Here is a 24,382-nt window from a genome sequence, read left to right as displayed (position 1 = left end):
AGGTGCCTATGATGGCGCCATTTTTTCCGGAAGGGCTTCTGCGCCCTTTTTTCCTACTTCGTCTTGGAGGAGGGAGAGAATGCCTCTAGAACAGGCAATAGTGTATCAGATTAATGCCTTGTTAATGATCTGCCAATGCATTGCATTGTCTCCCAATGTTGGGAGTGTTGTAACTATGAGAAAATCTCAAAATTTTACTTTCAAAGAGAAAATTCATCAAGCACTTGAAACTTAATTCCAGTAGAAGAATCACCCTGACATGCACCAATACGCAAGGTTTACAGAAGGAAGCCCATCATCTACCATCAGTTTAAATTTATGTCAGGCAATTTTCCTGGTTTCTCATGTAAAATTAAGACCACATCCTAAATTACCTCTGGCAGTGAAACAATGGGCTCGAAGTGTACATCATCACTGTGAACCACGTCTTCATCACTTTCACCTGTATGCTCTGCCTTTCGGCTGGATGCTACGGAGCTGAATACTGCTGCTCCGGTGTTGGCCCACTGGAAGTTTGTATCTATAGGAATGGAGAAAAAAAATTAAAGTAGTTAGCTCTTACAGTTACCAGCATTCAAAACCCTTACCCATGAGCCATAAACATTATCCACATTCTCTCAGCATCCGTTAAAAAGAAAATCCCCAAACGGCAAGGACAGCTGAGTCAGCAAGTGCATAGCTCTGTAGCCTGAACAATAACAGCCAACAAGTTTCTCTACATTGTGGATACTCTACTAGGGGCCTATATGACTGTGCAATATCCTCGTCTGATAGACAGTCCTAACTTCCAGTGCCCAGGAGAGCATAAATCCTGTGACTGACCTGTGGTACAGTCTAGAAGCATCCTTTATTCCAAGTGAATAATTTGTGGTGATTCTCTAGGGTATTCTGCGGTCTACCCCTTCTGAATCAATAAAATGATCTGAAAAGGGATCCCTGGCAATAGCATTTTTTAATCGCCTACTGGGAATCCACAATCTTTCGTGCTGAGGATCTATTTTGGTCACAGTGGAATAACAGGAAGCCTCAGCAGTAAACTCAGCTGTTTTTGCCAAGGCTTCCACCTTGCCACAACACCAAAAGCAATGCCAGCAAAATATGCGTTCAATAAACTGCACACAACGCTTCAAATTGAAAGTTTTAGCACACTTGTGTTATATTAAGGCCCTATTCAAAGTGGGGTATTGTGGTGATACGCAACAGACACACTGTAGCACAGAACATCACACTGCAATGTAAAAGCTATGTAATGTTCACAGTGCATCTGGTATGCTGCAATCTAGTGGTGTGTGGCATCCCAATGCAGTGCTCAACCGCAAAGCATATGCATTAACAGTGAAGCATATATATATATATATATATATATTTTTTTTTACTGACTGTATGCGATGTAATACGCACTTAACATGCAGTGTGACTTTGCAATTCCTGCTCTTACAAGGAACGCAATGCCCACTGAGAACGTAGCCTTTAACTACTTTGGCCTTTTGGACGTATAATATACGTCCAAAAGGCCGCATGTGCGCTCCCGATCGCTCACATGCACGCGCGCTCCCTGCCCGCGGTTCGTTAGCCAGGGAATCAGTGAATCGAGACATGGTGTCCGATCACTGATCCCTTTCCCGGCAGAAAAAGCGACGGTTTCTCTCGGAAGCCTCGCTCTTTCTGCCACCTATGTCCATCTAAGCGTACATGTTACGCTTAGAGTGATGTAATGTAAACAAACTCATCATTGCAATCTTATGGCCAAATAGTAAAACATCTACATTTAAAAAAAAATAAACACATATATACATTACCAAATCTTCTTATGAAAATACTGCGCTCCACTGGAAAATCCCACACCCACAAAGTCAGGGGATCGCAATTACAAAAGGCTCACTCCACCTTGATCAGTAATACTCAAGTTCAATCACTGCACATACTTCAATCCCTGTAAGATCATAAAAACATATAGTGCCCAATATTGCTTGCATCAGGCTATAGCTAACACCTCGTGCTGCACACCAGGGGGTAGTGCCACCACCTTATAGGGGAAATGTAACAGGTCCCCCCTCCGTGCCCGCACTCACCGGAAGAGCGTCTTGCTCTATTGCGTATCAAATCAAACTGCTTTGCCAGCCAAAGAAATTCAAGCAGGTGATAAACACATCCATTTATTGGATTAAAAGCATCCGCAGCCTTACAGTTCCAAGGACACAAGTTTCAGCTCCACCGCGGATGATCTAGAGCCACTTTCTCCCCCTGCTTCCAGATTACAGCAATGCGCTCCTCCGACTCCGCGGAGTCGGAGGAGCGCATTGATGTAGTCCGGAAGCAGGGCAAGCAGCGGGAGCGAGTGGCTCTAGATCATCCGCTGTGGAGCTGAAACTTGTGTCCTTGGAACTGTAAGGCTGCGGATACTTTTAATCCAATAAATGGATGTGTTTATCACCTGCTTGAATTTCTTTGGCTGGCAAAGCAGTTTGATTTGATACGCAATAGAGCAAGACGCTCTTCCGGTGAGTGCGGGCACGGAGGGGGGACCTGTTACATTTCCCCTATAAGCACAAAAGGATCCGCAAGCCAACAGTGGTAGAAAATGCTGGTATTGTTTATTCAGGAATTCCACATGGCAAATGTTAAAAATCACAAGTTTCAACTGACGCCTGTCGGGCTTACAATCTGCCCTTAGTCATAGTACTATGACTAAGGGTAGATTGTAAGCCCGACACGCGTCAGTTGAACCTTGTGATTTTTAACATTTGCCATGTGGAATTCCTGAATAAACAACACCAGCATTTTCTACCACTGTTGGCTTGCGGATCCTTTTGTGCATATTCCTGGATTGGCTTGGCTTCCCAGATCCTGCACCCACTGGTCGAATTGATAGGGGGTCTTGAGCGTTCTGATCTCTCACGATTCATTTCCCCTATAAGGTGGTGGCACTACCCCCTGGTGTGCAGCACGAGGTGTTAGCTATAGCCTGATGCAAGCAATATTGGGCACTATATGTTTTTATGATCTTACAGGGATTGAAGTATGCGCAGTGATTGAACTTGTACATATATACCGTACATTAAAAAATTACTATTTACATCCCAACCTCCCAAAAATACCCAAATAAAATGTTTAATAAAAAATAAAATAAAAATTACAATACAAAAATATATATATATTTACCTAAGGGTCTAAACTTTTTAAATATCCATGTAAAAAAGAAATTTATATTTTTTAATTCTAAGCTTGTAAATAGTGATGGATGCAAAACAGAAAAAATGCACTTATTTCCAAATAAAATATTGTCGCCATACATTGTGATAAGTACATAATTTAAATGGTGTAATACCCGGGACTATTAGGCAAATACAATACATGGGTTTTAATTATGGAAGCATGTATTATTTTAAAACTATAACGGACGAGAAATGATTTTTTTCCGTTTTTTTAATACTTCCTGGTAAAATGCAATTACAGTAAAGTAGCTCTTAGCAAAATGTACCACCCAAAGAAAGCCGAATTGGTGGCGGAAAAAACAAGATATAGATCAGTTCATTGTGCTAAGTAGTGATAAAGTTATAGGCGAATGAATGGGAGATGTAAATTGCTCGGATGCATAAAGTGAAACACGACTGAGGGCTGAAGTGGTTAAAGATATAAGATATGCAATTATACTTACCAGTGTCTTTTTCCAGCACCTAGCAGTCTATCAGGTCCCTCACTAGTTTTGATGCCTCCTGGGGTGCTGCTGTCCCCTCTGAAACATCCGACCAAAGGTGTGGTCCAGCTACTGCGTATACGTGGACCCGTCCACATGCATCTCTCGACGCCTCTCCAAAGGTGGAAGCATTCTGTGCTTGCGCAGATTACAAAGACAACTCCGCAGACCGCTTTTGTCAGCGATCTACACCCTGGAGGGCATCAGAGCTACAGCGAGGGAACTGACAGACTGCTAGTTGCTGAAAGAAGACCCAGGTAAGTAGATCTAATCCCCCCCCAGTTAGCCTTTAAAGGTACTTGGCACATGCCAGGGCTTTCAATGACTGACCAACCAGCATGTGTTTGGGATGGGGCAGAAACCTGTGCAACCATGGGAAGATTATACTATCTCCATATTGATGATGTCCTGTTTGAGATTAAAATATAGTACTTAAGGACTGCAAAGTGGGAGAGCTATCCACTGTGCCAGGCTCTTTATGAGAAGATAATCAAAAACGTGCTGCTTTACACCTGTGACCAAACATACTTTAGGCCTATGGCTGGGAACACACAATACAATTTCCCATCCAATCGAAGGGGAATTTGACGGGAAGTTGTATCATGTGTAAATGTCCAAACTCCTGATGAATAAAGGGATTGATTTTCTGATGACGACTTCACAAAAATCGATCAGAAACAGATTGGACAGGTCGGAAATAATAGGCCAATTCCTGTCGATCGGACCGGAAGTTGCAATGTGTGTTCCCAGCATAAATCAGACAGCAATTTAGTCTTTCACAGCTAGTTGGCATATATGAACTGAATAGGACAGTGTGCTATTGAATCTACCACAAGAGCTGTAAGCATTGTAACGCACCTTTAGATCCAAAGGAAAATTCCCCATTGTCTGAAGCAAGGTCAGCAAATGACAATCCAGAATCAGCAAAGCTAAAGTTGATCTCTGAAAATGAACAAAATTACATTTTACAAAATGGAACAAACCCTTTTTACAACCAGCACTGTAAGCTGCTACTTTAAGCACAGTTTCTACTCAGTGATATTTGTTCAGTGGTCATACCACAAGAGAGATCAGCTAAAAGAACAGACATTTAATTAGTTGTCACATTTCATAGTACAAAAGCTATGTTAGAAACCCAAGTCACTTCAAGTGGATCCGAGGTGAACCTTTACTCACTGCATAATTGTGTTCCTTTCCTATTGTTTATAGGGCATTCCTCAAGCCAAATACTTTTTTGTTTTAATACTCTAATTCCCTATAAACTAAATAAACCACGCCCACAGGTTTTCAGAGAGCCTTGGCAGTAGCAAGGGCTCATGGGAGCTCAGTCTGGGCAGGAGGAGGAGGTGTTACTAGCCATTGATTTCAGAGGCAGAGGGGAGGAGGGGGGATTAGGTTTTTTTCACAGGCTTAGTGATCAAGATACAGATAAGCCCGCCTCTGTGTAATGTTTACAAACAACATGGCTGCTGTTATTGTATCACAGGAAGAAATAATTTTCTATTAAAGCTGTTTGCAGCTATATTTGCTGTGTAAACTATCTAAACTTTAGATCAGATATATAGACAAGTTACTTGTTATAGTTAGTTTTTCATCTCGGATCCGCTTTAAGGGCCTATTTCCACTAGTGCCAAATACAGCACGAATCTGCAGCATTTGTGCACAGATAAGAGAAGCAGGGAAACGTTGCCTATACCAAACATGGGCTTCCCGTCCAGATCGCACTTCAAGAGAAGCAGAGATGAACTTAAAAAAAAAAAAAATTCCTACATACCTGGGACTTCCTCCAGCCCCCTTGAGCCTCATTGCTTCCTCAGCACATAGCTCATAGCAACTTCAGTAGTCCAGGCTTACTGTGCATGCGCGGCCCGGCCACGTGCACCCCCTATCCAGTCGGTGGGAGCGTTCTTCACCTGCACAGTAGTACTGCAGGCGCAGAACTCTCCTGGCTGCGGGAGCGAGACGGGAGGGGGGGGGGGGGGAGCAGAGAGCACGCGGCCGCATTGGGCCTACGCCGACTGGCCGAAGATACGGGGAGCCCTAACAGAGGATGTACAATTTTATATTTTTTATAGTTCAGCTCGGGTACACTAAGTGTGAATGTGGACGGCACGCTGCAGTTTTATGCAGCCGAATCACTATAGCTGTGCATGGCACGACTTGGCTATTCGGGCTGCGCAGCAGAACAGGAGCTGTGGCCGAATCAGAAACTGACACAGCTCCCAGTGGAATCCAACTCTTACACAAACATTTTTTTAACCACTTGTGCAGCAAACAATGGAAACTGAGTAGTTCATACTACAAAGAGTATAGATTCTGACTGTGAAAATCTAGCAAAGAGGCACTCTAAAGGGGCCCATTCACTCAGCCGATTTTCTGGCCGATCGATCCAAATCGATCGAGCGATTGCAAATCGGTTGCCCAATCGACCGATCGACAGCCGATTTCAATGGATTTCCAGCGAACTGGCAGGGTGGAAAATCTAGGTCGATCTGTTAAGATTGCTTATCATTTTGCATTGGCCCTAATGGAAATTTGATGGCAAAAAAATGCCATCAGATAGTTTTTCAAACTGAAATCTATTGGAATTCTATTCTAGTAAAAAATGTTCCTTTTACACATCAGACAGATAAGAATTCCATCTGATGATCTATCTGCTGCTAATCTGACGAGTGTATGGGCACCTTTACTCTCCTAAAAAAACACCACAACACTATATTTAGTCACAAACTACAAATGTATTTTTTTCCCATACAAGTAAGGGCCATTATTCATCTTATGGATATAGGTAAGGCAGTGAAGGCCTGTGTGTTACAGTCTTAATTCTGCAAAAGGCTACTAAGCAAATAAAAAACTGTAGTCTGCTCAAACGTGATTGCAAGTTCTGTAACCGAATTGCATAGGACTCACTACAAGGGCTCATACAACTAGTTATAGTCAATGATTCTGCAAAAACTGAAACTATTGGCTGCTACTACAGATTCCTGCAAACTGAGTGATCCTGGCTGCAGGTGATTTTTAATGGAAGTGTAAAAGAATAGTTCATGCAACAGCCATAAATGTGAACAGCATATGCTTTACCAAGCTGACCAGGAAGCCCGTGTGGTTGTTTTTACAATCACTTTTAGGGCTCATTCACACTAGAGCCGTTTTTTCATTTTTTTAAAGCAATGGCGATTTTTCAAAATAGCCCTGAAAGTGCTTACACCATGCTTTCCTATGCGCTAGTTCAGATTGGGGCGTTCCGTTCGCTTTCCGATCTGAAAAGCGCTGCATGGACCATTTTCGGGGCGATTCCACCTCAATGAACGGTATAGGAAAAACTTTCACAAAATCACTTTGTGCAGCGATTGTGTTTGCATTTAAGAATAAATACATTGTATTTATTAATTTCCGGGTCAAAGAGTTCACTTCCTGACTTGTGTCAGGGAGTGAATTAAGAAACCGCTCTTGAAAAGCGCTTTTAACAAAAAACGCACCGCCCACCCAAACGCGAAGAATCGCAAAAAATAAAAAATCACGGCAAAAAACGCCCAATGCGATCGCAATCGGAATGAAATGGAACAAGGCCTTGATGCAATTACCTTTAGTGTCAGTTCCTGCCTTTGCTGGCTCAGTCTTTGATGAAAGGTCTACAGGCTCCTGGGTGGATCCATTAGTGGTGTCTTGGGGTTTTGGTTTTGTGCTGGTTGTACTGGGCATCTGAGGATCTTCACCCTCGGTTTTACTGGATTCCTGAAAAGATGAACAGACATCTTAATCTAGTCCCCTAAGTGGTTTCAACTAATTTTAAAATACATTTTATATCCACTCACTAATTAGCTGTGTTGTCAACAGGCATCTAAACTAACATTTGTCAATTTTCAGGAAGCAAGAAAACACTAGAGCAGAGGTGGGAAAACCACAGCAGAGAGCCATATTCGGCCCGTGTGTCCTTTTCATTCACTTGCACTCACCCCATTGCAGCTTCCAGCTCCAACCTTCATGGCCACAATGGAGTCAAGCGACCCACCATCAGTACATGCCAGCATGTCACACAACGCTGTTGTGTCCATGGAGATTGCTGCTGGAAGCTGCAATGCGAGGGAGAGAGTAAATCCAGCCAGCATTGGAGGAAGAGCTGCTATACTGAGGGCACACCTGGCTTACCTATACTGAGGAGGGGGGTGCTATACTGGGGTACACCTGACTTGTTATACTGAGGAGGGGGGCTTCTAATACTGGAGGCACACATGGCTCATTATACTGAAGGTTGGGGTGTATGTACACGTGTAAGCGCGTCCTCGTCATTTGGTGCATACTGCGCCGGCAGGTCGCGTTCATTACGGATGGTCAGCGGGGACACGGAGGACGACAGGGGCTGTGATGAGGGACTGAGGCGGCTGCAAGGGGCTAAAAGAAGCCCCAGGTGAGTTAAAAAAATATAGATTAGCCATTTCGCCTCGGAAGTCTCTTAAGTGTAAAACTGCTAGCCTCCTCTCACTTGCAGAAACTCAGATAGGCAATTGTGTTATATTGTTATATAGCGCCGACATCTTCCACAGCGCGGTATAGAGTATATTGTCTTGCCACTGTCCCTGAGGGAGTCACAATCTAGTCCCTACTATAGTCTTATGTCTATGTATGTATGTATCGTGTAGTGTATGTATCGTAGTCTAGGGCCAATTTGGGGGAAGCCAATTAACCTATCTGTATGTTTTTGGGATGTGGGAGGAAACCGGAGTACCCGGAGGAAACCCACGCAGGCAAGGGGGAGAACATACAAACTCCTTGCAGATGTTGACCTAGCTGGGATTCGAACCGGGGACCCAGCGCTGCAAGGCAACAGCGCTAACCACTACACCACTGTGCTGCCCATGCCGCCACTGTTATATGCCAATGTAGCCACTACAAGAGCTTTGCAAGTGCCCAAACTCCTGCGTGACTTTGCCCAATTGTGACAACTTAATGATCAATTATTTCTAAACTAAGTTTGTTACTTGTGCTTTACCTTGCTGCAATTACAGGCAAGACTATTCGGTGATGTTCACAGTGAGGTGTTGCAGTGTGATGTAACGACCACTCTAATGTGGAAAGACGCACTGCAATGCTAAACCAATGTGACATTCAAAGTATGGCCAAAGCTGTCCGATCTAAGGCCTGGTGCACACCAGAGGAGTTTTTCTGAGCGTTTTGAGTTTTAAAATCTGCTGCTAATGTTATCCTATGTGTCTGTGCACACTGGAGCAATGAGGTTTTGTAAAAAACCCAATATCATTACAGTGGGAAGAGCTTTTGAAACCTTACAGTGTGCCATTCCAACTCACTGCATTCAGTGCGTTACTGCATAATACACACACCATTAGTGACAGTGAAGCATACTTTTCATTGACTGTATGCGACACAACGGTAGTATAAAGTGGGGTATGACTTCAGGTTTTTTTGGTGTTTTTTTTTAAATATATTTTATTGATAATTTGAGGGTGAGGAAAGGGGTACAATAACAGATGTACAGGTTAACACAAAATGTATTTATGTCAATAATTTTCCCTTCTCCTCCCCTTTTCCCTTCCTATTGTCCCTCCCCCCTTCTTCCCTCTCCCCTTTCTTCCCTCCCCCCGTACTCAATGCCAGTGAGGATATGAAGAGAGAAACCGTCAAGAATGTCTTATACATTGTGTTTTGTTAAATAAAACTCCATAAACCAAGGTCACACAGTGCCCACTTATCATATTTATTTCAAGACATTTGCAAGATGCACTGCTCCAGGGCAGATTGTGGCTTATGTTTGAGAGCTCCCATACTGTCACCTATGTCTTCTAAACAGTACCAAGTAGTAAAAGTAAAGTTCCCCATCAATGTATTGATTTCTTCTTGAGTGAAGGTATCCAATATGTAATTTTCCAGATTTTAAAGAAGGATTTAGTCCTTTTTTCCAGGGTTTGCAGTGTGTGAAGTTTTTCTAATAAAAATAAAGATGACAATTCCTGTTTAAGTAGTGACAGGGTTGAGAAGTTCGGAGAAATCCATTGCTGAAATATAGTACGTCTGGCAGAGGCCAATATTATATGGAATAAAGTCTTTTTTTGAGGAGTCTTCATGGTGTTTATCGTAGTAATGAAATAAACACAGTTTTACTTCCTTTACCACTTGTTTATGACATATAGCATTTGCATATTTAATAACAGTGTCCCAAAAATGATCTATGGCTTTCTGTTCTGTTTTCACGGGAAATGCGACACACTCCCACTGTGAACATTGACTTCAAGATAAAGAAAGCAGAGATCATATACCTCAAAACAGCTGATTGGAGTCAAAATTCAACTGCAAACAGACGGATGTATGTTTAACATGGGATAGGAGTGAGAACTGCTCTTAATACGAGATGGAAAAAAAAAATGCAAACCTAATGCCTAACAAACATGTGGAGCCGTTTGAAAGGGCCACAAGAAAGTCTAATGATGAAAATCTAGGTTGAGATGACATGGAGGCTTACATCTTCTAGATAGTGGTGTGGACTAGCAGTAGCCAGAACCTTAACAGTTTTACCAACTCAAGCTCACTGATGCTTTATCATGTTTATCGTGTAAATCAATAAAGGATTGATGTCCATTCATGTCATTCTTGTGACAAGTTAGGTGGTTATTATCAGCTCTCAGGGCAATCCTGGGAGTTACTGGTGATTTGATGGTAATGGCTCTGGAAAAAACTGCCGTTTCCATTGTTACACCATAAAGGTTCTGAGGTACTTAAGCTCACCTCATTATTAGTATTTATAGAGCCTCAACATTTTACGCAGCGCTGTACAGAGTATACAGTCTTGTCACTAAATGCCCCTCAGAGGAGCTCACAATCTAATGTATGTATTATCCTTGGCATGCATGTTCCCCATGAACTGGATGGTTTAGATACCAGAGTTCCAGGTATTGGGCTTGTGCTTCTACATCATGAAGACATGGAGGACTTTACAAGTACTGAAGTTTGCAAAACGAGAAAAAACACTGAAAAACCTATCTGCAAGGTTCAGGAATCATGGGTAGGAACCCAGAAAGAAGATGGCAATTCCAATGAAAGTGAGAGCACACAGAAGCTTGCAGGAACGGACCAGTGTCATTAAGGGTAAGCAAGGAATAGCTCAATCTACTGTATATGTTGGGCACAATGTGGGGAGTCTCACTACGTGTACTTAAAACCGAGACGCAGCATGTCCTAGAGTTTTCAGAAACTGTTGGATACTAAGGATGTTTTCTCTCTCCATGAAGAGGATTGTGGTTACGCAGAACACAGGGCAGGTTTCAAGACTTTTTGCTGCCTGAAGCAAACATTGTGTGGACACTCCCTCCCCCCCAAAATAATGCACTCCCCCAAGCAAACAGGGTTGTGTAGTCTGGGTTGGAGCAATTCTGGGTACGTGGAGTCAGAGTTGGTTGATTTTTTTTTTTTGTACCAACTCCAAAACCCTGGCAAGTATTCGACTAAGGTGTCGGAGCAATTTTGGGTACCTGGAGTGGGAGGTTTCCTAAACTGTGGAGCCGGATGATTTTTGTACCGACTTCAAAGTCCTGAAAGCATGTTTGATCACCTGATATATGAAATCCAGCAATCACCCCACATAAGAAGTGGGCCAATCACCCCACATATGAAGAGCAGAAAATGCAGTCAGGAGAGGAGAGGAAAGGCTGGCACTGCAATTAGGGATTTTATTAGCAAAAAGATAAAAGATGAAACCCTTACAGTCAGCAAGCACAGATGGACGTTATAAGAGGCTAAGTAGGCGCCAGGTCGGAATCCCCCTGTGGACGTCAGTTGTTCTCCGCAATGGGGAGAATAATAAAATCCCTAATTGCAGTGCCAGCCTTGCCTCTTCTGAATACATTTGTTGTCTGCACTCAGCTTGAGCATGCTATTTAAAGGGACCAGCTCTTACAATCAGAATATTTTACAGACGAGTCCAGTCTCCTGCTGCAGTACTTTTGAGTGCTGGAATCCTGTACCTACTCTTATTTGAAGAAAATGCAGTCATGCTGGCCAGATTGTTGATATTGTATACACAATGAAGTACATAGCCACGATGCAGACCAGGGTGCAATTTTTGGTCACATCGACAAGTCGAAACGATAATTTACAGCAGGTCCGATTTGCTCCTGATTGAGAATGGGATGAACTTTGTGCATGGTAGAATAATCAAGATCCATGCAGCCACCCGGCACCACAAGGGACTAATGCATGTGTTGACTTGTTCCGTAGCATGAAGTGATCCTGCCCAGATCGTTCATAATGACCCCAGCCTGGCAAGTACCTTGCCTCTGTTTCCTTGCTGCCAGCAGGGACTATAATCTTTCAGCTACTTTGTAGGCAGCCCAGGGCCCCCAGGATTTGGTTGCTTTCAAGGAAAAATACTCTATTTTTCTGAGATATGCAGAGAGCAGCACTGGTTGTGTCACATTTCTCCCAAGGCATACACTCCCCATTGCTAATTATTTGTTCAAATGCAGCTACAACTTACACACAACAAATTACAGCTTTTGCTTCTAATATTTAACATGAAAAGAAGAAAATGTTTACAGAGATACTTAGAAATTATTTGTACATTGTAATTTTGGTTATTGATGGTGTTCCTTTAAAGACACTGAAGCGAAATAAACTGATATAATGAATTGGTTGTGTACTATGAATAATTACTAGAAGATTAGCAGCATAGAAAATATTCTCATATTTTTATTTTCAGGTATATAGTTTTTTTTCTAACATTGCATCATTCTCTAATATGTGCAGATTACACAACACTCAGCATTTAAAATGATTCTTTCAGAGCAGTCTGAACTAATGACCTCTCCTCTGGCAGAGAAAAAGTAAATAGTTAACTAACAGTTGAGATAATAAAAGTCAGATAACAGCCCTCTCCACCACTTTGAAAGTCTTAGAGTTTAATGGCTTTTTTTGTATAGAGATAACAACTGGAGTTTCTTAACTCTTCCTGTACTGGAAACAATTAGACTGATGTATCTGATCTTAATGTTTTATTTCTTAGCTGTACTACACATACAAATAATATCATAATTTTTTTTTCGCTTCAGTGTCTCTTTAAGTACATTTACCTGAGAGTGGGGCGTAATCATTTTGTAACAATAATAACATTTTTATAGCGCTTTTCTCCCTTGGGACTCAAAGCGCTGTGACCCTGCATTTATGCAGTCTCAAAGGCTAGGGAAAAGAGGTGATTTTTTAGCCTTTTTTTAAAGCTGTCCAGAGAAGGATTGTGGAAGAGAGTTCCATAGATTAGGGGCTGCATAGGAAAAGGCCCGAGCACCAAATGTTAAGTGTATCCTGGGAATAACCAGCTTCATCTTGTTGGCAGAGCGGAGGGTGCGTGGAGGGGCATAAAGTTCCAATAGATCTGCTATGTATTTGGGTCCCATATGGTTTAGAGCCTTGAATGTCAGCAGGCAGATCTTAAAATTGATTCTCCATTTTACTGGCAACCAGTGAAGAGTTTGCAGTACTGGGGTGATGTGTGAGCTGCGGGGGGCATTGGCTAGGAGTCTGGTTGCAGCATTCTGTACTAATTGTAAGGGGCGCAGAACCTTATCTGTAGATCCAATGAACAGGGCGTTGCAGTAGTCTAGGCGGGAGGATACAAATGCATGAACCAGGGCAGGTAGGTCTTCAGCTGGGATAAGTGTTTGATTTTCGCTATATTTCTGAGATGGAAGGAAGGAAGACTTGACGACAGCTGATACCTGCTGTCTGAGTTTTAGATTTCCATCCAGGATCACCCCAAGGTTTCGCACAATCTTTATACTGTACAGTATCAACCAATTGCTAGTTTAAGGTGGTGAGCGTTTTGAACTTTATCCATCATGTGTGGACAACCTACCACCAACACCTCTGTTTTGTCAGAGTTCAGCCTCAGTCAGCTGGTGTTCATCCAATTTTGTAAATCCACTAGACACGCATTTATGGATGCTGATGGGTTTAGGGTGCCAGGCTTGAAGGACAGATACAGTTGTGTGTCATCTGCATAACAATGGTATCCTAGGCCATAGTTCTGTATTATTTTGTAGACAGTGAGCAAAGCAGAAGTAAGGAGAGAATGTCTCAATTGACACTATTTCTGGCGTGGATGCATACTCTGGTCATCTGTGTCCTAACACATTGTTAAGGGCTCACACATTTTAAACTTGGGCTGCCTAAAACAATTGTTCGTAATAATTTCTGGTGCCTTTACAAAGAGTACAGGGGCCCCCTGACACTCGTACTCATCTTGTGAAACTTATATTGGACATTTGTACAGGGCATAAATCTCCATAAGATAGAATTTAAGATAATTAATAGTTTCTCCCCATCTCCCAGGAACCATCAGATTCCTTGCTCCTTGGAGGTCTCACATGAAGAAAGTTTAAGAAAAGTCTCTAAAATGGGGATTATAGCAATAAGGAAAAGAGGGGAAAAAAAAAAAAAAGTGTTTCTAACCCTCTTACTACATATATATACACACACATATACATACATATACACACACCTAAAGGATTATTAGGAACACCTGTTTAATTTCTCATTAATGCAGTTATCTAATCAACCAATCACATGGCAGTTGCTTCAATGCATTTAGGAGTGTGGTCCTGGTCAAGACAATCTCCTGAACTCCAAACTGAATGGCAGAACGGGAAAGAAAGGTGATTTAAGCAATTTTGAGCGGGGCATGGTTGTTGGTGGTAGATGTGCTGGTCTGAGTATTTCACAATCTGCTCAGTTACTGGGATTTTCACGCACAGCCATTTCTAGGGTTTACAAATAATGATGCGAAAAGGGAAAAACATCCAGTATGCGGCAGTCCTGTGGGCGCAAAATGCCTTGTTGATGCTAGAGCTCAGAGGAGAATGGGCCGACTGATCCAATCTGATAGAAGAGCAACGTTGACTGAAATAACCACTCGTTACAACCGAGGTATGCAGCAAAGCATTTGTGAAGCCACAACACGCACAATCTTGAGGCGGATGGGCTACAGCAGCAGAAGACCCCACCGGGTACTACTCATCTCCACTACAAATAGGAAAAAGAGACTACAATTTGCACGAGCTCACCAAAATTGGACAGTTGAAGACTGGAAAAATGTTGCCTGGTCTGAGGAGTCTCGATAGAGTCAGAATTTGTCATAGACAGAATGAGAACATGGATCCATTATGCCTTGTTACCACTGTGCAGGCTGGTGGTGGCGTTGTTATGATGTGGGAGAGGTTTTCTTGGCACACTTTAGGCCCCTTATTGTCAATTGGGCATCATTTAAATGCCACGGGCTATCTGACCATGTCCATCCATTCATGACCACCATGCACCCATCCTCTGATGGCTACTTCCAGCAGGATAATGCACCATGTCACAAATTTCAAATTAGTTTCTTGAACATGACAATGAGTTCACTGTACTAAAATGGCCCCCACAGTCACAAGATCTCAACCCAATAGAGCATCTTTGGGGTTGTAGGCATCATCCTTTCTCAAAACTGTTCATTCAGCCCCCTTCATGTTGCACCTTCTTTCAGCTTCTCATCCTTTGAAGCCCACACAGTCTGTGTCTACTTCCCCTTTCACCTCCAAATCACCGTTATTTATCGCCCCCCTGGCCCAACCAGTCTTTTCCTTGACCACTTCTCAGCATGGCTTCCTCTCTTCCTGTCCACTAACATTCCCTCAGTCATCATAGGGGACTTCAACATCCCCATTGACACTAAATCATCCTGCGCCTCCAAGTTCCTGTCACCTACCACCTCCCTTGACCTAACACTTTGGCCCACCACTGCAACCCATACTGACGGCCACACACTCGACCTAATCCTTACTAGTTGCTGTTCCCTATCCAAACTAATCAACTCTTCCATCCCACTGTCTGATCATAACTTACTCAAATTCAACATCTTTCCATCCATTCCCTACACACAACACATTTCTGTACACAAGTTCCGCAACATTCGCAATCTCAACCTCCAAACACTATCAACCTCACTGCATCCTCTACTCGATCCTCTTTTACTCACCCCGAACTAGCAGCAGATCATTATAACATCACCTTAACTTTAGCTATTGACTCTGTGGCTCCCTCCTCCACGGTCTACCGACGCTGGGCCCTTCGACAACCCTGGCTTAATGAGAAAATCAAACTACTGAAACGCCACTCCCGGATAGATAAACGGCGCTGGCGAAAAAATAACTTGCCTGAGAATTTTCACAGTTACAAAGAGGCTTTGCACACACTCAGACAGGCCCTTACAGCAGGCAAACATTCATACTTCTCAGCAGTGTTCTCCCCAGGCCATTTTAGCCGGATGCTCCACCCGGCTAGTTTTGGTGAGCACCCAGCTGTCATTGGCTAACCTCCTCCTATGCTGTAAGCAGATTTGTACACAGAAGCACCAGCCCTGCATGCTCACATCTCGCCCCACCCAGCTACTTTTTTATGCCACCTGGCTGGAAAAATTTTTGGGGGAGAACACTGCTCACTAATCTCCTCCCACTCCCACAACTCTAAATTACTCTTTGCTATATTCAACTCCCTCCTCCAACCCCCACCTCCCACTCCCTGCATCTCAGCCAAGGACTTTGTCTCCTTTAGTGATAAAATCACCAACATCCGAAAAAACTTTAGCCAGCAGCCTCCTCTTTCCATACATACCCCAAACCGTACACCCTCCCTACCTTCTCACCACTAATTAAACTCACTGTCTCCTCATCTCTAAATCATGTCCCACTACATGCCCTCTTGACCCAATGCCCTCTCACCTCATTACTCACTTATCCTCTACCATCTCACCTGCCTTTACCTCCCTCTTCAACCTTTCTCTCCCCAGAGGCATCGTTCCATCCTCCTTCAAACAAGCCCTTATCACACCTATACTCAAAAAACCTCCTCTTGACCTCTCTTCCCTACCCAACTACCGACCTATTTCTCTCCTCCCCTTCTCTTCAAAACTACTTGCGTGCCACGTCTACACTTACTTCACCCTACTGCTAAGTCTCTGTTTGATGACCTCCAATCTGGATTCCGTCCCAGCCACTCAACCTGCAACTGCCCTACTTAAAGTAGCAAATGACCTGGCGGCTGCTAAATTTAAAGGCCTCTACTCTATTCTTATCCTCCTAGACCTCTCTTCTGTTTTTGACACAGTGGACCACCCCCTACTTCTCCAAATCCTCTCATCCATGAGCATTCAGGGTCTTGTTCTCTCCTGGCTTTCCTCCTACCTTTCAGATAGGATTTCCAGAGTTGCTTACTCTGGCACCACCTCCTCACTGTTGGGAGTTCCCCAAGGCTTAGTCCTTGGACCTCTCCTTTTCTCTATCTACACATATGGTCTTGGTCAACTCATCCGCTCTTTTGGTTTCCAATATCACCTATACGCTGATGATACCCAGATCTACATTTCAGCACCTGACTTGGACACCTTAACAGCTCGTGTCCCTGACTGTCAATGCAATCACCTCTTTCATGTCCTCCCGTTTCCTGAAACGAAATATGGACAAGACTGAAATAGTAATTTTCCCACCCCACAACTCAATGCCCCTGCCAGACATCACTATTTCTGTTGATGGCACCTCCATAACACCTGTCCCCCAGGCTTGCTGTCTAGGTGCAATTTTGGATTAGAGTCTCTCCTTCAAACTCATTGACAAACTATCCTCTTGTCACCTCCACCTAAAAAATCTCCCGCATCCACCCTTTTCTAACACAGCCAAACCTCTGGTGCACCCTGATTATTTCCAGACTAGACTATTGCAACTCTGCTCTGCGGCCTCCCTGACGACCGTTTAGGCACACTAGAGTCTATCATGAAATCTGCTGCACGACTCATCCACTTCTCCTCCTGCTTCTCCAGCCCAATCCCCCTCTGTAAGTCCCTCCACTGGCTGCCAGTTACACAAAGGATACAATTTAAAATTCTTACTCGGCTACAAAGCTCTCCACAACATAGCTGCTTCCTATCTAAATAAACTTATTTCCAGATACCATCCTACATGCAATCTCCGCTCGGCTAACGATATCCTGTCTTCTTCCCAGATCACCTATTCCCACTCCCGCTTGCAAGATTTCTCTCGATCCTCTCCCCTCCTCTGGAACACCCTTCCTCAACACACCCGCCACTCACCCACATTTACTGTTTTTTGGCGCAATCTGAAAACTCACCTCTTCAGGCAAGCATACTCTCCTACCTAGGACCCTGCCCACTAACCATCTCTACCCCTCCACACACAGCTTCCCTTTACCTACTGTCCTATACCTTAAATGTTTAGACTGTAAGGCCTTTTGGCCAGGGCTCTCTTCCCCTTTGGTCTCACAATGCTGTGTAATGGGTGTACATACACCCCCCCCCCCCACCTCTTGTAAAAACATGTAGTTAATTTGTTCACTGTATTGATATACCCTCGTCTTGTATCAAGTGTTGTATTGTATACTCTGTATTGTTATACCTTGTATGCTATTGTACAGCACCACGAAAGATGCTGACACTACATAAATCAATAATAATCTTTGGGATGTGATGGAACGGGAGCTTTGTGCCCTAGATGTGCATCCCACAAATCTCCATCAACTGCAAGATGCTATCCTATCAATATGGGCCAACATTTCTAAAGAATGCTTTCAGCACTGTTGAATCAATGCCACGTAGAATTAAGGCAGTCCTGGAGGCGAAAGGGGTTCAAACACCGTATAACTATGGTATCCCTAATACTCCTTTAGGTGAGTGTTTATTCTCAAATATAAACCGATAAAAATTTAAACCAGTATGGAAGAGGGAGGGAGACCACTAAAACTCAGGTACAACCTGAGATGTTTTAAAGGGAATTTTATGAGGTAAACACAAAAAAAAATCTCAGCTTACATTCGACTATGAACAGTATTAAAACTAGAATGCAAAAAAAAAAAAAAAATCCTGGAAGAGGATCTTGAAGGATGATAGACATCTTTTTAAAACCTATTTTTCTAGTAATGTATATTAAATATATTTTATTAAAGCAAACTTCTAAAACCTGTACTTACCCAACTAGAGGGAAGCTCTGAATGGTGCAGAGGCTTCACATGGCCTATCTCACCACCACTGGCCAAAAGCCTCTTCCTGTTGCATGCCCATGCTGAGCTCCGCAATTCAAGCGAACCTGTACTGTATATTTTACTAAAAAAACTAATACGGGTGATCCATGTGTTAACATGCGCTTGAATTACATATGGCCCGTCAAGAACAAAAAATTGGCATTATAAAAATATACTTGGAGACTGAAGCCAATTTAAATACTTGTTTTTCCATGCTATTTGCAATGAGCAATATGTGCAGTGCTGAAACACCGCATTACAGCGGCAGAACAAGGGCTTTATACTCCCCAAATCCCAGGCAAACATCCACGACTTTCCAGGTCATGGATTTTGCTGCCCGGGGAGGCAAAGCTTCGTGCTGTAGCTCTGCCTCTACTAGAGTAAATCTCCGCCTCTCCCAATGAAAGAATACGAAGAGGGGCGGGGAGAGGCGTCAATTGACTCCAGTAGAGGCAGAGCTACAGCACACAGCTCTGTCTCTACCAGGAAGCACTCCCCGATTTGGGGGGTACAAAGCCCTCATTCTGTTGCTGTAATGCAGCGTTTCAGCATTGCATATATTGCTTATTGCAAATATCAGGAAAAAACAAGTATTTAAATTGGCTTCAGACTCTCTTAAAATACCCTAACCCTAGATACGTTTTCACGTGAGTCAGTATCACACGTTTTGTCTTGGTCATTGATTTACCTTTGCTGAGGTAGCCTCATTTCCTATTTTGTTGATTCAGTCTGCTTGTTTTTGTCTGTACCTCATTACAATAACACCCCCTACAGGATCTATTGAAAACTTGCAATTTTGTACATTTTATCTGTATCTACCAACTCTGTTTAGAAGTTTGTTTAGCATTTTCCAGGTTGCCAATTCCAGTCTTTTCTAGCAGTGAAGGATTCTGTTCTCTTCATGCTCATGACCATGAAACCAAAGCATTGATTTAACAAGCACTGTGTGTGTTGTGGGGAGTCACAACAAGTACATTGAACAAGGCCTTTATCTCCACAGAGTTGAGCTCTTCAAGCAGGACATTCCAGTTGATAAACAAAACCACACAAACTTTTTTTGAAATTTGTACAAGGACAGTATTATAAAGAAGAGGCTGACTGATTTATCTGTTCAGTACTATCCTGCCGTCAACCGCACTTTCAAAGAAAAAAATGAAAATGCATGTTAACTATTAGGTAGAGCTATTGCATCCAGTATGGCAGTATGGGAAGTTATTCTTAGGCATCCATTTATTAAGACTAGAGTACAGATCTTGTAGGTGTGTGAAGACCTTTGCCACTCTGGACATGTAAACACTACTGCCGAGTAGCAGAGACCTAATGCAGTAGCAAGTTTTGAGGTTGGGTTGGAGCACTGTTAGATAACCTGTACAGTAGGTTTGTCCTTTGCCGATTTTAGTTGAGATAACAGCATGGTCATTTTGGACAATAGAAAACCTACCCTTTTTTAAAAGTCTCAAATGTGTAGTATGCATTATACAGGTGGGAGAAGAACGCAGAAGAAGGAAGAAATAGGAAGCTACCCTTACAAGGTACTGCTCAATAGTAAAGTGGAACTAGTCTGACCAACTGACTTACAGTTGAGAAACCCATTAAGCACCTGAATACTAAAGCTATGAACAGCCAGAAATAGGATGTCCAATCCAGCTGTTGCTGAGTGATGAGGAAATATAATCTCCATGCACTGTGTCATTTCTCTGGGAAGGATCCAGAATCAATTTATTTTCGCCAAGTAAGTTTGCACCTACAAGGAATTTGTCTTGGCAGTTGCTTAACAAACACAAACAAACAATACAAGGACAGACAGTGTGAATATTACAAGTTAAGGACATTATAAGTATAGTGGCAGTAAGCAATGTGAGAATTGTTCATGTTTAGTTCTGTGCTGATTACTTTCAGTCCTAGCAGCTCTAACGTGGTTCAGCATTAAGTATGGCTACCGCTTGAGGAAAAAAACTGTTCCTGTGTCTAGAGGTTTTGGTAGCGATTGACCGGAATCTTACTCCTGAAGGCATGCGCTGGAAGATGGAGTGAGCAGGGTGAGAGGGGTCAGAGGCAATTTTGGTTGCTCTCTTTCTGCACCTGCTAGCGTAAAGATCCTGCAGGGAAGGTAAGCTACAGCCAATTATCCTTTCCGCTGATCCGATGATGCGCTGCAGCCTCCCCTTTTCTAATGCTGAGCAGGAGCTGAACCATACAGTCATAGATGATGTTATGGTGGATTTGATGATTGCAGTGTAGAACTGCACCATTACATTTTGAGGTAGGCCAAACTTTTTCAGCTGCCATGGATGGTACATCCTCTGTTGCGCTTTCTTGACATTAGTGGCCATATTGTTGTCCCATTTTAAGTCGTTTGAGATCGTGGACCCAAGAAACTTGAATGACTACTTGGGTTATTGTGGATCCATTTATGGTTAAGGGGAGGTGATCGGTGGGGTAATGGGAGATCTCCTAAATTCTATTATCTCCATAGTTTTGAGAGTGTTTAGTTCAAAGTTGTTGCTGCTGCACCAGGAGGAAAGCTGTCCCACCACATGCCTGTATGCAGACTCGTCCCCGTTTTGTATGAGACCAACTACTGTTGTGTCCAGATCTAAGGAACAGCAATTTACCAGATTGGGTTTCAGCCATCAGATCACCACTGTACTCTCCTGCAGCAGAATGTCTACTGACCATCACCGACTTCCTTTTACATAATAAATATAAAGGTCACACATGAAGAGCTAAGTGAAATGTTCATGTGTCAATCTGGTGTTACACAGCAATGTTAAGTAATCTGAAGTTCATAATTAGCAAAGAAAACCATTCCCAATGCCTGTTACAACAGAAGTGGCTATACAGTAGTAATGCTAAATACAACGGCAAAGCTTTCACCAATACTGTAAATGGATCTAGTGTTTTAACATCACCTTTTGAACAATTTACAAACCATGAAAAAAAATGGATCAGCTATGCCAACAGCACTCCTGAATCTCTGGTTGCCTAGGATATGATGGCAGACAGACAGCGTCCATGGTTGCATAGATGAGGGAAAGCATATACAGAAAACTAACAAGACAATGAATTCTCACATTCCATTTAAAAAAAAAAAAAAAAATGTAAAAAGAAATTTAGCTATCAGGCGTAAGAGTTACTTTGAAGACATGCAAACATTACATTGCTTAACTCAGAGTGAAGGAGAAACAGTCAGCAGACCAAAAGCCAAGACTAAAGATAACACTCAAGGGTAGGGAAAAGGCCTTTATTAATAGATCTCTAGATGCAAGAATTATTTCACAACAAAATTCTTAGATCCATGCTGCAAAGAACATAATTAAAGGGAAATCACTTTTGTTGAGAAAAAAATCACTGCGGGGCCCTTTTCCACTAGAGCGATTCCTGAATCGCAAAATCGCTAGGGTTTGCTAAATAACAGAGAAATTGCGGGAGGTAATTTCCACTCCCACGATTCGACTTTTACAAAAGCGCGATCGCACCGCGGAGCGATTATTGCCGTTATTTTGCTATTCAGTGCATAGCAAAATTAAAATCGTCGGGGGAAAAAAGGACTTTGCTGAATCACAAACGCTAGCGATTGCTAGTGCAAAAGGGCCCTGCTTGAGTTTGCACTTTTATGCATTGACAGACAATTCCAGATTGGTTACTTTGATTTCATGTACATATAAAAACAAAGCCATCTAAGTTTCAAACAGAAACTGCCGGTGTCCTGCCCATTAATGGATTAGCACAGGCGTTGGAAAGTGCAGCAAAGGCTCCTGCTTGGTATAGTTTACTAGTCCTGTAGCAAGGTGGGAGTATCTGCACAGTCCTATGGTAGGAGTACTCCAGAACACTGAGCACTGTTGCAAAGCAATCTGAGCTTACTGCCAGTTTTGTGAATTATTAGCTGGGAGCAGATTGAAATGTAAGGATGATTTCACAGTTCACTGCTACACCAGTGTTTTGGAATGTATTGCTTGCAGCAATTGTTGAACAAAACCAGAATTTCCCTTTAATTATACAGGAAATGGCCATCCATTCACCAAGACACAGAAAAACCATAATACTAGAATAAACAAGATGGTAATAAAAAGAGGCTCCGTTAGACCACTGTAAAAACAAGTGAAGTTTTCCTCCAATTTACAGCAAAAAAAACCACTCCAAATTGTTACTGTAGGTCCTGCTGTCATAGGGAACGCAGGGGCCACTGAACGTGGCCACACAGAATTCTGAAGTAAGAAAACGCTGGACAGAAATGGGGTTGAGGTGTAAATCTGTAAAAATTGGCTTTACTCCAGAGAAATATATAGACCACAACAGGGGTGTTTTTAAACAGCATTTTCCAATAATTATGAAAACTAAATCTGAATAAAGTATAAGTGTATACATCAAACCCACAACTCATTTAATTAAAACAAAATGTAATCTAATGTACTATATCAATTATTTTTGTCTTTACACTTTAAGGATACCTAAAGTGACATGTGACATGGTGAGATAGACATGTGTATGCACAGTGCCTAGCACACAAATAACTATGCCGTGTTCCTTTTTTTTATTGCTCTGCCTGAAAAAGTTAAATATCAGGTATGTAAGTGGCGGACTCAGTCCTGACTCAGACAGGAAGTGACTACAGTGTGACCCTCACTGATAAGAAATTACCCTTTTTACCTCTGTCTTGCTCTCAGAAGTCATTTTCTGCTAGGAAAGCATTTTATAGTTGGAATTTCTTATCAGTGAGGGTCACACTGTCGTCACTTTCTGTCTGAGTCAGCCACTTACATACTTACATACATGATATTTTAAGTTTTCAGGCAGAGAAAGAAAAAAAAGGAACACAGCATAGTTATTTGCGTGCTAGGCACTGTACATACACATGTCTATATTCATTATGTCACTTCGGGCATCCTTTAAATAAGATCTCCCTTTGCACATTTTTTTTTCAGACCAGTGACTACACATACTTTTATATAATTTTTCTTGATATTGCAAATAAGAATAAAAACCTATTGTACTATAAGATATACCACTTACAAATATTTTTTTAAACCCAGCGAATAAAGGTTGATTTGTATTCTTCTCACTTCAGGTTTCCTTTCAGAAACGTATTGTGTATGTGCGTACCTAACTGTTTGACCACAGTCATGTACAGTGGTTTGCAAAAGTATTCAAGTTTTCCACATTTTGTCATATTACTGCCACAAACATGAATCAATTTTATTGGAATTCCACGTGAAAGACCAATACAAAGTGGTGTACACTTGAGAAGTGGAATGAAAATCATACATGGTTCCAAACATTTTATACAAATAAATAACTGCAAAGTAGTGTGTGCGTAATTATTCAGCCCTCTTCGGTCTGAGTGCAGTCAGTTGCCCATAGACATTGCCTGATGAGTGCTAATGACTAAATAGAGTGCACCTGTGTGTAATCTAATGTCAGTACAAATACAGATGCTCTGTGACAGCCTCAGAGGTTGTCTCAGAGAATATTGGCAGCAACACCGTGAAGTCCAAAGAACACACCAGACAGGTCAGGGATAAAGTTGAGAAATTTAAAGCAGGCTTATGTTACACAAAAATTTCCAAAGCCTTGAACATCCCACGGAGCACTGTTCAAGCGATCATTCAGAAATGGAAG

The 24,382-nt window shown here is 42.4% G+C and overlaps 1 protein-coding gene across 2 annotated transcripts in view; it reads right to left on the bottom strand.

The window, feature by feature from the left end:
• Nucleotides 1–24,382, bottom strand: part of LOC137546186 (E3 SUMO-protein ligase RanBP2-like) — a 152,951-nt gene that overhangs the window by 6,541 nt on the left and 122,028 nt on the right. For both annotated transcript variants that reach the window (XM_068268292.1, XM_068268291.1), the window contains exons 24-26: nt 7,282–7,432; nt 4,556–4,639; nt 375–520 (exon numbers count right to left, since the gene is read on the bottom strand). In XM_068268292.1, coding sequence (XP_068124393.1) covers nt 375–520; nt 4,556–4,639; nt 7,282–7,432 — 381 coding nt within the window. The remainder of the gene's footprint in view (nt 1–374; nt 521–4,555; nt 4,640–7,281; nt 7,433–24,382) is intronic.

The sequence above is a fragment of the Hyperolius riggenbachi genome, chromosome 2 (genome assembly GCF_040937935.1).
Source record: "Hyperolius riggenbachi isolate aHypRig1 chromosome 2, aHypRig1.pri, whole genome shotgun sequence".
NCBI classification, from domain to species: Eukaryota; Metazoa; Chordata; class Amphibia; order Anura; family Hyperoliidae; genus Hyperolius; species Hyperolius riggenbachi.
Note: the sequence above shows the minus strand (reverse complement) of the source record. Positions and strands in the feature narration are given on the sequence as shown.